General features: G+C 42.4%; 1 protein-coding gene across 3 annotated transcripts in view; it reads right to left on the bottom strand.

Annotated features, from left to right (window-relative positions):
• LOC141272416 (corticotropin-releasing factor receptor 1) overlaps window positions 1–14,909 on the bottom strand; it is a 411,824-nt gene extending 396,915 nt beyond the window's left edge. The window contains exons 1-3 of one of the 3 annotated variants that reach the window (XM_073683122.1): window positions 14,799–14,909; window positions 14,383–14,509; window positions 5,396–6,225 (exon numbers count right to left, since the gene is read on the bottom strand). In XM_073683122.1, the coding sequence (XP_073539223.1) occupies window positions 5,396–5,434 (39 nt within the window). In that variant the 5' untranslated portion in view covers window positions 5,435–6,225; window positions 14,383–14,509; window positions 14,799–14,909. The other 2 variants (XM_073683121.1, XM_073683120.1) reach the window with 2 other exon arrangements.
• Window positions 14,910–16,659: the final 1,750 nt, after the last annotated feature.

Raw genomic sequence — 16,659 nt, forward strand, 5'->3', positions numbered from 1 at the left:
CCTCGTATACGATCCCAGTAACTGCCTCACAACATCTATTGTGACAAAGTCACTGGCAGAGTGTCGGAGGGGAGATATGTTTCACTGAGGCTATTAGCTTCATTGATGTGAAACATGTAAGTTTCTCCTGCAATAAAGGTGCAGAGATGGTTAATGAGCCAGGTTTACAAGGTCATGTTTTATAGGTGGATGGCTAAGTGCAGGGCGGGAGGCCATCCACCATATCTCCACTACAGGGAGTGGACTGGGCTTTACATAGCCCACCTTTACACTCAAGTGTGATCAGTGTGTGGAAGCTAGCTCCTGAGTGAGAGGAGCTTCTTTTTGTGCTAAGCCTGACTGTGTGCTGTTTGCTAATCCTGAGTGGCCGGACCTCGGCCGAAGTAAGGACTGTTTGTACCTTCTTTTTTCTTTTTTGTTTCCTGTTATGCCAGGAAGGCTATGTTTATGTTTTAAACTTGGCTATGGTTTATGCTGATTTTTATAATAAGCCACATTATTTAAAGTGACAGTGTCCTATATCTACCTCTAAGTGCAGCAGATCGAGAGACTTACCACACTATCTATCTATCTATCTATCTGTAATTTTTTTTGCAGAGATGGTTTTAATTCTGTACCAGGGAAACATGTGACTTGTGTTTGGATCACGTGGCCCAGTGATACGGCCGCTATGGTAAATAAGATCAGTTTGCATACACTTTGATATACATACATAATGCATTCTATGAATGGCCCAAATGTGATCTAAGCCAAACCAAATATACTGTAAATGTTGTCCTGTTCCTCCAGGAGGGAGTATGATTGAAGCATATTACTTCGACCTTTCTAAGAAGCCTCTACCCTGAGGAAACCTGTATTCCTAGGTGCTGATCCAGTTATCCAAAATCTCTCAATTTAGAAGAGGACACATTTGCTGGTAGTAGCTCTCAGACCTGGGCAACTGCTTCATTTCGTGACTCTGGAGAAAAGCAGCTGCCTATCTGGACATATTGTTGTCTGCTCTACTTATTCTGTACGTAGAAAAATAAAATGGGACAGGTAGAGGACTTAATGACGGCTCCTTTTAAGTTTGTTTTCAGACTCTGCGTTTAAGTGGCTTTTTTGTGGTCTGGTATGTTACATGCATTCCCATCCACACAGCAGTTAATGAGGAGCGCCGACACTGGTTTACTTAAACCACAGCTTGTTTGATCCTCATGACTTCATTGGCAAGTGCCATTCATTGGCCGCAGCCATTTTAAAAATGAAAATGTGCACGATTGTTTTGCAATGTTTCAGCATGACTTGCTCAATAAATTATTCAGAATTTTCTGGGTTAAAATAATAGATATTTATAAATATATATTTTAGGATGTTTTTGAAAATCTAAAATGTTTAGCTCATTTTAAAAACAGGCTTTTTTTCATTTTTAATATTTTCGTAAAAACTAGTAAACTAATGGAATTACTTGACCACTTCTCTGTTATGGCAATTAGGGCATCCTTGCTAATTGAAGCTAAGTTGTAAGTGCTTTATCCTTATATTATAAGGACTACAGTCTTGTTTGGAAATTTAAAGGGAACATCTCAGCTTGAAAATAAAGGTTAATCTATGGGCAGCATACTGTAGACCCAGAGGAGCTGAGCAGAATGATGTACAGGTTTTGGGAAAAAAATCACAATAGCCTATATTTTAATCAATGAGTGCTTTCTGGGCTTAACAGTCAAGGGGGTGGTCCTAATCGGTGACTGACTGCTTTCTTTGTACAGGTCAGAGATAGCTGTAACTCACTGTTTGGGACCACCCACTTGACTCCAAAGCATGTAAAGATCATGGATTTTAGTAAATAATGAATACAATTAATGTTCGAAGGGGTGATCTGAAGTCCAAACTAATTTTCATCCTAAATCCCTTTCTATTTCGTGCAATAATCTAAACTATTTTCTAATATACTTGAATTAAAAATTCCTTATCCTTCCCTAACTACACTAAACACCCGAGCATGCTCGTAAATCTCGAGTGGCGAGCATGCTCGCTGATCACTAGTGGTCACATGACCTCCTGCTCCTGGCGCCGCCACCAGAGAATCCTCATAGTGTGTGTGATGTGAGGATTCACAAGTCTACAGTCACATAGAGTAACTGCAAACTTGTACCCTGAGGCCGGACAACCCCTTTAAGCTGTGACTTATCAAACAAATTTTCTCCATAAGTCTGGCATAAAATTATTTAAAGTGAAACAAAATTTTTGTGCAACTCATGATTACACAACATTTTTTGCAATTTTTGCCATTTTTGCATCAGTCCTGACCAGGTCGGCCATTGTTTTGGAAGGCAGGTGGTGCTTGATCAACAAATTAATCATAATTTATGCTACTAATGTGCCATAAATTATGACAGAAATGTGCTCCACTCTCGGGCTGAAGTAGATTTCTTGTGGTGGCACATAGCTGGTCAAAGATGCACCATATTCAATAAAAGACAGATTCCTCTTAATGACTTTGGTGCATTTTACATGATAGTGTCTCACAGATCTAAATTACCCATACAAGTCTACGGGTTCATGAAAATCACGGCCAGCACAACAGTGTTTAGTCTGTGTGCTTTCCGTAGTTAAATGTCTAGGAGAAGGTTTGCAATTTTTGTATTTACTTAGATATTTATCCATATGTAAAGATCACAGACCAAACATTGATGGTAAAAACTGACCAGACACTGACGGCAAAAACTGACACTAAACACTGATGGCAAAACTGACCAAACATTGATGGTAAAAACTGACCAAACACTGATAGTAAAAACTGACCAAACACTGATAGTAAAAACTGACCAAATACTGATGGTAAAAACTGACCAAATAATGATGGTACAAACTGACCAGATGATGATGGTACAAACTGATCAAACACTGATGGTAAAACTGACAAGACGATGATGGTAGAAACTGACCAGACACTGATGGTAAAATCTGACCAAATGCTGATGGTAAAAACTGATCAAACGCTGATGGTAAAAACTGACCAAACAATGATGTCAAAAACTGACCAAACACTGATGGTAAAAACTGACCAAGCACTGATAGTAAAAACTGACCAAACACTGATAGTAAAAACTGACCAAATACTGATGGTAAAAACTGACCAAATAATGATGGTAAAAACTGACCAGATGATGATGGTACAAACTGATCAAACGCTGATGGCAAATCTGACCAAATGTTAATGGTAAAAACTGACCAAATACTGATAGTAAAAACTGACCAAACACTGAAGGTAAAACTGACAAGACAATGTGGAAAACTGACAAGACGATGATGGTAGAAACTGACCAGACACTGATGGTAAAATCTGACCAAATGCTGATGGTAAAAACTGATCAAACGCTGATGGTAAAAACTGACCAAACAATGATGTTAAAAACTGACCAAACACTGATGGTAAAAACTGACCAAGCACTGATGGTAAAATTGATCAGATGACGATGGTACAAACTGATCAAACGCTGATAGTAAATCTGACCAAATGTTAATGGTAAAATCTGACCAAATACTGATAGTAAAAACTGACGAAACACTGATGGTAAAAAACTGACCAAACGCTGATGGCAGAAACTGACCAAACACTAATGGTAAAAACTGACCAAGCAATGATGTAAAAAACTGACCAAACACTGATGGTAAAACTGACAAGACAATGATGGTAGAAACTTACCAAATGCTGATAGTAAAAACTGACCAAACAATGATGTCAAAAACTGACCAAACACTGATGGTAAATCTGACCAAATGTTAATGGTAAAATCTGACCAAATGCTGATGGTAAAAACAGACCAACCACTGATGGCAAAAACTGACCAGACTCTCATTGTAAAAACTGACCAAACGCTGATGGTAAAAACTGACAAAACACTGATGGTAAAAACTGACCAAATGCTGATGTCAGAAACTGACCAAACACTAATAGTAAAAACTGACCAAGCAATGATGTCAAAAACTGACCAAACACTAATGTTAAAAAGTGACCAAACAATGATTTCAAAAACTGACCAAACACTGATGGTAAAAACTGACCAAAAACTGATGGTAAAAACTGACCAAACACTGATGGTAAAAACTGACCAAAAACTGATGGTAAAAACTGACCAAATGCTGATGGCAAAAACTGACCAAGCACTGATGGTAAAACTGACCAGATGATGATGGTACAAACTGATCAAACGCTGATGGTAAATCTAACCAAATGTTAATGGTAAAAACTGACCAAACACTGATAGTATAAACTGACCAAACACTGATAGTATAAACTGACCAAACACTATAACACTTGGATTCAAAACACTGATGACACTCAGGCCATTTTTTTTGCCCACGTGTTTAATCACCAATGTCTAAAAGTCTAAAAAAGGCCGTTGAAGCACTTCACATCGTAAGTGTATCACATGAAGAGCGTTGATAAAATATGAAAAAGTAGAGAAGCAGTGTACATGAAGTAACTATAACGAGTAGGCGGGCTATACAGACTGATACTATATAATAATAATACTATTAGTACTAATAGTAATAGATATGGATTGGTCACATCGGTGTTGCCTAAAAAAGGAAAGTTATGTGTAAGGATGTATATATATGTATATACATATATATATATATATATATATATATATATATATATATATATTGGTGTGTCATACAGTATCTGGCTAATTTGGGGGCTTCAGTGACCTGAGAATAGTAACATATCATTGATTGATCAGTGGAAGGTTTACAGTGTTTATCGTTCATGGCATACTTTGGCATTCTGTTCTTTTTGACCAGTGTGTATATGTTATGCTTGTCTTAAAGGGACGATTTTATTTCTGAAACTGTTGTTATGGCTGTATAGGTCCTAGGACAGTAAGGTAAATTACATCTGCCTTATATTAATCTGATTGCTGAGAAATCAAGCTTTGAAGACACATGCAAATTAGCCTGGAAGTGCTTAGAGGATGTGTCCATGCACTCACCCACAATACACTTCCAGGTTAATTTGCATGTGGCTTCAAAGCTTGATTTCTCAGTGCTGGCATAAGATTAATAAAAGCAAGGTATCATTGGTATTGTACCTGGAACTATACAGCCATAACAATAATTTCCATAGTAAAACCAACCTGACAGCTTCTCTTTAAGCAAACTTGTCACCTAATGAATGAAAATAATCACAAAAAACATAAAAGTTTCTGCCTAGGCTTTATAGAGTAATGGGAAAAACCTATATCCTAGAATCCCACAGATACATGTTTTCTATGAAAGCCTTGAGATTCTAAGATAACCCCTCTGTGATTACTGCTGTGCGCAGCCATTGTATACACGGCCATATATATCTAGTGTATTCACATGCAGCAGATGTATTATACACGGCATGCATGAATATAGCTCTTACCTGGACTAGAAGGATGGATGATATTCTGGCAGGCAGCATCCTGGCATTAAAAGAATGAGCAAACTGTGATCCAAAAGTCCAGTGAAGGGAACTCTTATCTCTTAGAGGCTTAGACTAAATCATCGGATTGATATAGATGTGCACCCAGTTTAGTGCCAAGAGAGGGGCAAGAGGAAAGAAGATAATATTTTTTTTATCCAGAGGAAAACATTATGTGAAGTAGTCCCACAGAAGAGGTGTCAAACAAAAGAGGTCTTCTGAAGAGCAGGTGGACAGGTCCACAGAAGAGGAGCTGTAGTATAGGGAGTTAGAGCAGGTGTAAGGAGCTGTAGCTGTAATGGACAGGTGTAGACAGGAGGCTCTCAGTTCTTGGTACCTCTTCTGCCATTTCCTTCTTTTCACTTTGCTACATATTCTCAGCAAATTCACCTTTTATCCCGCTTTTTCCTCAGTTTGCATTCGATCCCGATCTCTTTGTTCCTAAACCCTATAACACCCCATTCCTTTTCACCTGCACTCCTTTCTTCTTCTGCGTACCACCTTGGTTTTATTTTTCCTTCCTCTAGATTGTAGGTTCACTTGAGTCTATTCCCAGAAACATCAGTTCCCTCCACCTTTCTTCAATGCATTTCTCTCTGCCTCTGCCTTTTCCTCCCCTGCCTTTCTCTCTGCACTCTTTTCTTTTCCCTCCTCCTTTCTTTCTGCCTCTCCCACCCTCCCTCTACTTCTCTCCCAAGGTACGATTCCACTGTTCTTCCTTCTTCCAGCCGTCTTCTCCTTTGTCGGTCACAGCTTAAGCTCGTCTACTTGTCCCGCAGAAAATAAGAAATCTAGAAGAAAAAAACATTTCCTTAAACTTCTAGGAGCTTTTACATTATTTGGAATATAACAGATGAGTGAAGTCCTATGTGATGCTTCCCTATCATCCATGTGTATCTTCTATAGTAAGGATGGGCAATTAATTTTCCCGAGGGGCCAAATGAGAGACCTTGACTGTTGTGGAGGGCCAAACCAATAGGATGAAATAAATTTCGCTCAATATTAACATTAACATATTAATTATAATTATGATTTTATATTTGTAGTACCACTTAATATTGAGTAGAATTAATTATGCTGACACATACCATATGAGCTCTCACACAGCCCCCCTATATATAGTGTGAGCCCACACACAGTCCCACCTATATACATCAAGAGCCCCCACACAGCCTCCCTATAAACAGTATGAGTGTAGGCGGGCTAAGAAGACGCAGAGTCGATAAGAGGTTACTGAGTTGTGGTTTTATGTTGAATTTGTGTTATGTGATTTATGTGATAAATATGTTTTGCTGTGTTTTATCCGTATGGCCTTTGTTGTATGCCAGTTCTCCTATAGGCTCTGCCTAAGGCCGTGTCTGGGATGCGGGAGGTCTGCCCAGAGGGGAACCATATAATAGGTAGGGATTTAGTTTACACTACTTAGACATTAGATAGTTAAATTCAGGGGTTTCATGAGATTGCATCATTAGCTGGGATGGATTAGAACAGTTTTTATTGAAAACAATTTCTGGGTTGCAGACAGTCAGAGGGAGAGTCAAACAGAGTTAGGCAGTGAGGCTGCCAGGGGGTAGTCTGTGGCAAGACCACTCCAGTTCTGGGTCCATGACCCCAACAGCACAGGACCGGTGTAGGTCCTGTTCCAAAGCAGAGCGAGTGGAGTGATGGAAGAAGACTGAACAGACAGGGAGACAGATTCCAACAGCTGGCACACCAGTGAAGAAAGTGTTTTAATAGTGCAAGTTGTCAGAACAAAATGGGGACACGTTTGATACTCGATCTGGATGCCGGCACAGTCCTAGACTTACAGCCCACCAGAGGTGCTCAGAAAGAGTCTTCTACATCCCTCATGGGGAGATTCTCAGCTGGGTCGCAGAAGAAGTGGATAATGTTGGGTCTCTGGAAAGGCACACAACCAAGGGTACTTCACTAACTAAAGACTATGTCGTAATCTTTATGCTGCAGCCGTGTATAGAAGAATTGCACAGTAAAAGTGAGTCTGTTAATCCAGATTTAAGATCACCTGTCTTGTTTGAAGTCGGTTCCGGTCCAATGGACGATGTAACAGTGAGTACAGAAAACCCTTCATCACACTACACACTCCACTCTCATTCCTTTATAGAAGAGGAGACGCAGGGCAAAGAGAACTCCGTTTTGGCCCACAGCGTGTCAGTAGCGTCCCTTTGCCTCCCCCCTTCAAGTGGCACTGCGAGCAGGGTCAGGCCCAGGGAAGTGAAGAAAATAAAGAAAACGGGGAATCCAAGAGAAAAGAAAGAAGCCGGTACCTCAAAGGCAAAGAAAAAGGTGAAAAGTGAAAGGAAGGAAGAATCCAGTACCTCAAAGGCAAAGAAAATGGTGAATAGCGATAAAAAAGAAGAATTTAGTACCTTAAAGGTGAACAGTGACATAAGTGCCAAAATGGTGGATGGCGACATGATTCCCAAGGTGGTGGACAGCAACGTGGGTCCCAAGATGGCGATTATCGTGGGTCAAAGTAGAGATCCAACCCATCATGGGCGTGGTAAGAGACCAAAGGTGCAAAGACTGTGTGCATGGCCCACCAGACGACCAACCTCCACGAGGTGTTCCAGATCCAAGATCCAGCCCAGGAAAGGTGGAGCCATACAGAAGAAGACAAGAACCAGGACGAGAGAGGCGTTACCTGGTAAGAGACGACGACATCAGAGGGCGTGGCAAAAGGCGGAGTCAAGAGGGATGACTGCGGAGGTGTCGTCCGTGTCACTGGTGTGACCGCAGGAAAGGCGAAGCTTATCGGGCGGGAAGCACACTGGAAGTGACTTTCTGGTGCCATTCTGCTTCCAGCACAGCAAGAGAGAGGACGTATATCTACTGCTACTGAAAATGAGTCGCATCGTCTATCTTACGTACAAGTCCAACGATATAGACTGTAGCACAGACGACAAGGTGATTCACCTAACTACCCCAGGGGCCGCAGCCGGGAAGATCTTGAATGAGGAGAAGGAAGAGGCTCCCATGCTGGCCGCCGCCCATTGGAAGGCCACGCCGCGTCCGGAGCTGGGACTCGTCCAGCGTGATATTCACATTACCTACTGGAGCCAGATGGATGGGGAGAGTAAGATACCTCCTTTGCAACATTTCGCTGAATCAGGTTGGTGCACTCCCCCTGGGCCATCTGAATCCCCTCAGTTGGCCAAAGAGGAAGAAGAGCTTCCCCTGCGAGCTCCGGTCACACGGCCTCCCCCGCTCTGCGGCCTGTCCCTGCCCCCTGGCATGCTCCTATCCCCTTGCCGGCACCCAAGTCTCCACCACGGTCCACGCCCACAGAATTTGATTGGGACCATGGGCGCTTGTATCCCCCTATTTCTGAGGGGTCATCCTCCCTTGGCTTCCGCTGGCCATGGGAGTTACCTGATGTGGTGGAGGAGCGCATGCAGGCAGATGCGCTCACTCGGGGGTGGCTGTTGGGTCCAAAATGCACCCAGATCGAGGAACAGTGTACGGAGGAGAGGGTTGTGGACTTTAATCACATTAGAGGCTACGGTTTTATCAAGGAGCAGGAGACAAGGGACGAGGTCTATGTGAATCGGGCCATGGTGAAACGGGACACTTTGCCGTACCGGTTATATAGCCTCTACTTTGGAGAAAAGATTAATTTTATGAAAGTGTGGTGTCGGAAGGGCTGGTACGCGGTGGGTGTCACGCGCCCATCCTCAGCTGATGAGGCAGCTCGTTGGGAGGAAGACGCGGCGTTTGAAGGGGCGCATCGTCATCAGCAGCGACACCCACCCCCACCTACTCAGCCCATTTGCCGCCCTCTGGGACTCAGAAGCAGTCACAGACCACCGACATGGGGACTCAAACTCAGGTTCCTGAACTAAACACCTCAGTTCCTCCACAGGCCGATGAGGCCAGAGCCCCGACAACTGCAACACCCCAGCGGCCACTCCGAGTGTTTACATTCATAATGCCACCAATGTAGTCATGGTCAGGACTGACGTCCAGGAGGTGGACAAAGGGAGAGAGAGATTCCCTAATGCCCCCTGGTAATGGGACCGCCCTCCCTTGCCTAATTCTTGTGTCCGAATGTTACAGGATGACTACTTCAAATAACTAAAAAAATGTATGTTTTTTTTTTTTGTGCTTTGTTTGTTTTTCTCCTGGAAGTCGTCCCATGTGGCTGAGTTTGAGGCCAGTGTGAGCTGAAAAACCCCTGCAACTCCTGTCAGGGACAGTGGTTCTTTTTTCTGTGTGGCCGTTTGCCACCTGCAGCGCTTTACCACCTGAGGGCCTGTTGCCATGCTGACAATAATACCGGACAATAGACACTCCGGGCGGGCTGTTATGGCATTGGTCGACCAATCACAAAGACCAGGACGTAATTCACAGGAGAAGTAAAGAAGGGTTTGTGTTAATAAGTTAAAATGTTTTTCATATATATAGAATGGTCGGGGACGATCATGTTTTGCTGTGGGGGCATTTAGGAGGACGGCGGGCTGAGAAAATGCCGAATCGAGAAGAGGTTACTAAGTTGTGGTTTTATGTTGAATTTGTGTTATGTGATAAATATGTTTTGCTGTGTTTTATCCGTATGGCCGTTATTGTATTCCGGTTCTCCTATAGGCTCTACCTAAGGCCGTCTCTGGGATGCAGGAGGTCTGCCCAGGGGGGAACCATACAATAGGTAGGGATTTAGTTTACACTACCCTAATTAGAAATTAGATAGTTAAATTCAGGGGTTTCATGAGATTGCATCATTAGCTGGGAGGGATTAGAACAGTTTTTATAGAAAACAATTTCTTGGTTGCAGACAGTCAGAGGGAGAGTCAGACAGAGATAGGCAGTGAGACTGCCAGGGGGTAGTCTGTGGCAAGACCACGCCAGTTCTGAGTCCACGACCCCAACAGCACAGGACCCGTGTAGGTCCTGTTCCAAACCAGAGAGAGTGGAGTGTTGGAAGAAGACTGAACAGACAGGGAGACAGATTCCAACAGCAGGTACATCAGTGGAGAAAGTGTTTTAATAGTGCATGTTGTCAGAACTGAATGGGGACACGTTTGATGCTCGATCAGGCCCAGTGCTAGACTTACAGCCCACCAGAGGTGCTCAGAAAAAGGCCTCTACATCCCTCATGGGGAGATTCTCAGCTGGGTCGCAGAAGAAGTGAATAATGTTAGGTCTCAGGACAGGACGAGGACGAACACTAGTAAGGCACATAACCAAGGGTACTTCACTGACTAAAGACTATGTCTTAATCTGTATGCTGCAGTCGTGTATAGAAGAATTGCACAGTAAAGGTGAGTCTGTTAATCCGAATCTAAGATCTCCTGTCTTGTTTGAAGTCGATTCTGTCCCATGGACGATGTAACAGTGAGTACAGAATACCCTTCATCACACTACACACTCCACTCTCAGTCCTCTATAGAAGAGGGGACACAGAGGAAGAGAACTCAGTTTCGGCCCATAACTTGTCAGTAGCGGCCCTGTGCCTCCCCTATTCATGAGCTCCCCTATATACAGTATGATCCTATACACAGCCCCCCATTATACAGTATGAATCAGATTCTGTAGCGGTGCAATTAGGAAGTCGGTGGGGGAGGGATGCCGGATGATGTGGCTTGTGGGCCAGTGTTTTCAGTCCTTCGGCTGTCTTGATCCACAAGCTGGACTGGAAAATTTAGGGGGCCAGATGTGACCCACAGGCCACACTTTGCCCAGGACTGTTCTATAGGATGCTTATATATAATATCCTATTTATTATAATTTGTAGTTTAGTTTTAATGTATCCCATTATATGCACCAACAGGTGCTTTTAAAGGGGTTGTCCATTACTAGGACAACCCCTTCTTGATCTAAATGTTTGGCCTCGATAAAGTTAAAAAGCTTATACTCCCCTCCCGTGCTGGCACCGTTCCAGCGGTCTCGGCACTCGCGGTCCCATGGCTCTTGTGCGGTTGTTGTGACACGTGACCCCGGCACCCAATCTGTGTTGGCATCACTGTCTCAGCCTTCGAACGAATTGAACATGAAGAGGAAGTCAGAGATCAGCTTCAGCCCGGACTTCCTCTTCATGTTCAGATAGTACGAAGGCGGGGACAGTGACGCCAGTGCTGATAGGGCACTGAGGTCACGTGTCATTACAACTGGGTCCGCGAGTACCAACACCACTGGAACGGCGCCTCTATAGGAGGTGAGTATAGGCTTTTTTATTTTATTGGGGCCGAACATTTAGATCAAGAGAGGGTTGTCCTAGTAGTGGATAACCTCTTTAATTTAGTTTGGTGTTTTTACACTGCTTTCACTTTCACTAACCTCATAAGAGCAGAACAGTATGACTCGGAGAAGGGACGTTAATTAGACTGGAAAAGTCACTAAGAAATTAAGTAGAATTTGAGTTTACTATTAGATCTATAGATGGCACATAGGTTGTATGTGTTCACTGCTGTCCAGCCGGCCTCATATTAAACATACTGTCACCCGAACTGAATGTGAACACGTCGCTATCATAGTTATTATTGTTTAAAGCCACCATAAACTGAATTCCCTGGTTAGGACAGAATGCGGTCATCTTCTGACACTACAAAATGGCTTGTTGTACACTTGTGTCTGATTCTGCATACTTTTCTTTTGTCACAACTCATGCATTTCTATCTCCTCTTCTTCTCACTGTTGACAGAAATAAACTGGGTAGCTACATATTGATTTTCCAAGGTGACCCTAATAGGGCTAAACAAATCCATTGTGGTTTCTTCAGTTTCTGTAATGGAGCCTTGCAGGTCATCTCAAAGGAAGAGTTAGGAGTCCTTGAATCTTGTCTTACAGGGTCAGAAGGGCTTGTGACAGATCCTGCAGGTTGATTGGTTTACTTGGTCTGATTCTATTACTCGTCTCTTAAAGCCCCATATTCAGTACATTAGACTAAAGTAGTCCGAACCTGCTTATATCAGTGGGATTGGCCAACAGCTAATGGGCATGAAGACCTTCTGACTCTCTCCTGACAGGAGACATTGGGGAAGATAAGGGTCGGTCAATTTGAATTTCAGTGCCGGACCTTTTTGTTCTATGGGGGAAGAGCAGCTTTCTCTGTGCTCCTTTGTGAAAACACATGATATTTGGACCAACCTAAATGTTTATATATGAGTCGTGAGAACTAGCTGTCCATTCGGCAAACAATTATCTAATATCTATTGGGTCTCTAGGTATGGGGATTTTAGGCCACGTGCACACGTTGAGTATTTGGTGAGTTTTTTACCTCAGTATTTCTAAGCCAAAACCAGGAGTGGGTGATAAATACAGAAGTGGTGACGTGTTTCTATTATACTTTTCCTCTGATTGTTCCACTCCTGGTTTTGGCTTTCAGATACTGAGGTAAAAAACTCGACAAATACTCAACGTGTGCCCGTGGCCTTATAATAGAGCCGCTTTAAAATCCACATCCAAATCTGTTTCAAATATTTTTTGAATATTTTCTGATGTGGCTTTTGAAGAGGAACTGCTTTAAAATCTATGTAAAAAAACTACTTGTGAACATACTCACAGGCTGCATTCAAACTTTTGTGTTTCATGGTCTAAGTGCGGACCCAGATGCATGAACCAACCGTGGACCTCCTGACCCGAACGCAACAGTCTTATATATGCCTATGAGACTGCTGAGTTTGGGTCAGGAAATCCGTGGCCAGTCTGTGCATCACGACCCATACTTGGACCGCGAAACATGGATATGTGAATCTGGCCTTACCACACGTGTATCTGATGTGCGTATTTGTTCCAAAATCTTGGTTTTCTGCCTTGAATTTCCATTTTTGCCAACAGATTAGCCCCATTCATTTAGAATAAGCTATATGCCCCTATTTGTGGCTGTTTTGGAGTGGAATTCACCCAGAAACTGCTTTAATCTGGGTTCACACATTGCATATTTGGTGCCTAAATTTATAGAAATGCAAGTATTTTCCTATTGTAAAGTAGTATCTTACAGGACAAGTGGATGAGTATTAACTTAATCTCACTCACATCGTTCAGGGTTTTTTTTGGTGCGGAATCTGCATAGAAACTGACTTTTGTTGTGTTTTTTTTAAAATCCACAGCATGTCAAGAATTTGTTCAGAACCAGCACAAATTTCACTTTTTGCAACAGAAAAGATGAAAACTGCACCAAATCCTTAACAAAATCAGCAGCAAAATCCGCATGGGTCTTGGTGCAGACGTTCTGTAAAATCTGCATCAAATATGTGACATGAGAACCTAACTTAATAAGTGACATGTCCCATTGTTGTGACGTGGTATTGAAGCATTTTTTGCAAACCCCGTCAGAAAAAAATTCTGCAACAATACTTTCCCATTGAGATGCATCAATTTTTGCCAAAATCTGTTTGTGGTAACATATCCGTATTTCCTAATTCTTAACATAGCCACTTTTTGCTGTTACTGGTCTTAGTAGGATCTTATACTTTGTACAATCGATCTATTTAGCACGTCAGTGCGCTCGCACATCTTGGCTGCGAGTAAAGACTAAATAATACGGTCCATAAGAAACCTAAAAAAAGATATTCAGCATTATATTTTCGAGCTCTTGCTTACGGCTGAGAATACTTATTCATTGCGGTATTATTTTCGGCTTTCATGTGGCCGATGTACATTATATCTATCTGTGTACAACCCTAGACCTTAAATAGGACTTTTTCCAAATGTATGACTTCATAATAATGGAAGGAACTGACTGACGGAGGGGAAGGTTGATGGCATTACATACTAGAACACTACGTAAATAACTAACACCAATCTGTAAGGATTCGATTGCCCTAACCCTAATATTCGCTGGCTCCGGCTCTGTGCACATAGCAGGACGTAAGTTATTAGAAATGTTTCACTGCTGAATCCAATGTGAAGAATGATCAGCGACAAATCCCATTCTGGAAGCTGCGATTTAGTCGCCCCTAATAAAGATATAAAGTATAAATATAAATTCTCACCCTCTTGATGGCAGTAATGTCCTGTTTTATTCAAGGCGAGTCCCCCCAGCTCATCGGCAGGTTGTCAACGAGACCTTCGTAGCCCCTGGCGTCCCTTCCGGAGATTACACAGCCAAACGTCCCCGCACTGCAGAGGCAAAGCAGTATTGTGACAGTCAGCAAAGGCTGGGACATCAGCTGTTTGCTCTCCTAACCTGGAGGGGTGGGCTCCCCTCTTATGGGGGAATCCCTTCACCTCCTACAGGAGAAGCAGAGCAGCCTACCTCCCTATTTCTGTCTCCTGCTCTCTTTCCTGCTGGATATAGTCCAAAGTCTCATCACCCCTCCCTGTAATTGTTCGCCTCTCTGCTGCAGATCCCCTTTTTCTGTATCCATGCAATTATTTCGTTTTGCTACTTATCTCTTGCCATCCTCACCTAGCTCCCTCCTTTCTGCATTCTTCTCCCTTCTCTCCCACACACTCAATGATTGCGCCCGGTGTACCACATACATATTCTAGAATACCCGATGCGTTTGAATCGGGCCACCATCTAGTGTTGTACATCTTCTTACAGCCAGCTTCATTCTCTACATTCATTGGGATGCTGCTCTTTCCCCCCCCCCCTCCTTCTGTCTATTATTAACCCTATCTGTTTCCAAACTTTAAAGAGTATCGCCACCTTGGAGTCAGTCTACAACATGTCTAAGAAATTTCCAACTCTAATTCCCAATCTTGTGCCTGTAAAAATCCATCTCGAAGCAGTGACATTTGGAGGTTTATGTTTATACAATTGTTACTATTGTTACCATTGCAGTGTTTTGTTTATTATACAATCTAACTTTTTATATATTTTTTTTATTTGCACCTTCTGCAGCGTTTGTGCAAACATGCCCAAGCCTCCTCGTTCTTTACTGCTCTCTACCTCCCCCTTTTCCTTCTCTCTCCATGTCTATCAATCATATTGGCATTACCACCTTAGTCACGCCCCACAACCCTTGCACATATGCCAGGAGCTAGGAAGACAAACCACAACCAGGCTGGAATCGGACATGCAGTTTTTTGTGGAATTTTTTTTAAGCCAAAACCATCAATCAATCAATTTAGAATAAAAAAAATATAAAGGAAAGACCAATTCCCTTGATTTATCATCGTCTCTGCTCCTTTTATATGGAATAAAAATTATTTTCAGGCTAGGTGCAGACGACCGTGTATTCTCTCATCCGAAAGAAACGAGTCGATTATGCAAATCACATTCTGATCAAACTCTGACCAGAGTTTGATCAGAATGTGATCGTAGTGTGACCCAATTCTCTTGGATGAGCAGAAGATGGAAAAAAAACAATTCTCCATCTTCTCTATTCTGTCAGTACCTAGAAATCAGACTGCACTCAGATGTCATTCGAGTGCAGTCCTATGTTTTCAACTAACTTATTGACTTGCATGGCCAAGTGCAATCCGAATATCAGATCAAATTCGGGCATGCAGAGATTTTTTCCTTTGATCGACGCGGTCCCAGGAAAAAATCTGACGTGCACAGCCCCATAGAATAACATTGGTCCGAGTGCGTTCAGATGTTTTGTCGGATCGCACTCTGGCCGAAAATACGCTCTTCTGCATCTGCCCTAATGATGACTTTTATGTTTGCACCTTATTCATTATTTCGTTTGTGCCCTTTTTTTAAAGTTAACTTTACTTCGTTATGTCTTCTTCTTTTTGCATTACTGGTGTCGTTATCATTATCCAGATGTTGTTGTCTAATTCATAATTTTCGACTTTTCAAAATGTCCCCCAAAATTTTGCTCAATTGTACTCCAATGACCTACTGGAGTAAAAATGTATCTAATTTTATCTTTACACAGTGAAAGTAATGTGTGACATTTAAAAAATCTTGCATCCTTTTTTTCTAGAAAAGTGTAAAAATAGAAACGACAAAAAAACCACAAAATTCAATAACCCATAACCCATGTGCACAATGTTGTAGAATTTGGCGCAAAAAATGTGTTGAGTTTTAAAAAACTCCCTCAAAAACTGAATTGGTGATTTCCACCTGAGGATATATTTACATACGACAGATAAGCTGTTAATTTTCCTTTTAAATTTGCACGTGTATTTTACTGAACAGCAAGGTGGATGAGATTTACTGTCAGAGAAAACATAGTTTAGACTACAGGGGAAGAGGAGGCTAGCCCAGCGCAGCCCTCGGCCAGCTTCTACCCTCACTGCTTCGGGTGATTGACGGGTTTCTCCCATGGGGATCTTTAAACTTATGTATTCTCTGGCATGCTGGAGCCTTTCAG

Source organism: Phyllobates terribilis, unplaced genomic scaffold, assembly GCF_046119375.1.
Source record: "Phyllobates terribilis strain yellow unplaced genomic scaffold, ASM4611937v1 Scaffold_5__5_contigs__length_657084704, whole genome shotgun sequence".
Lineage (NCBI taxonomy): Eukaryota > Metazoa > Chordata > Amphibia > Anura > Dendrobatidae > Phyllobates > Phyllobates terribilis.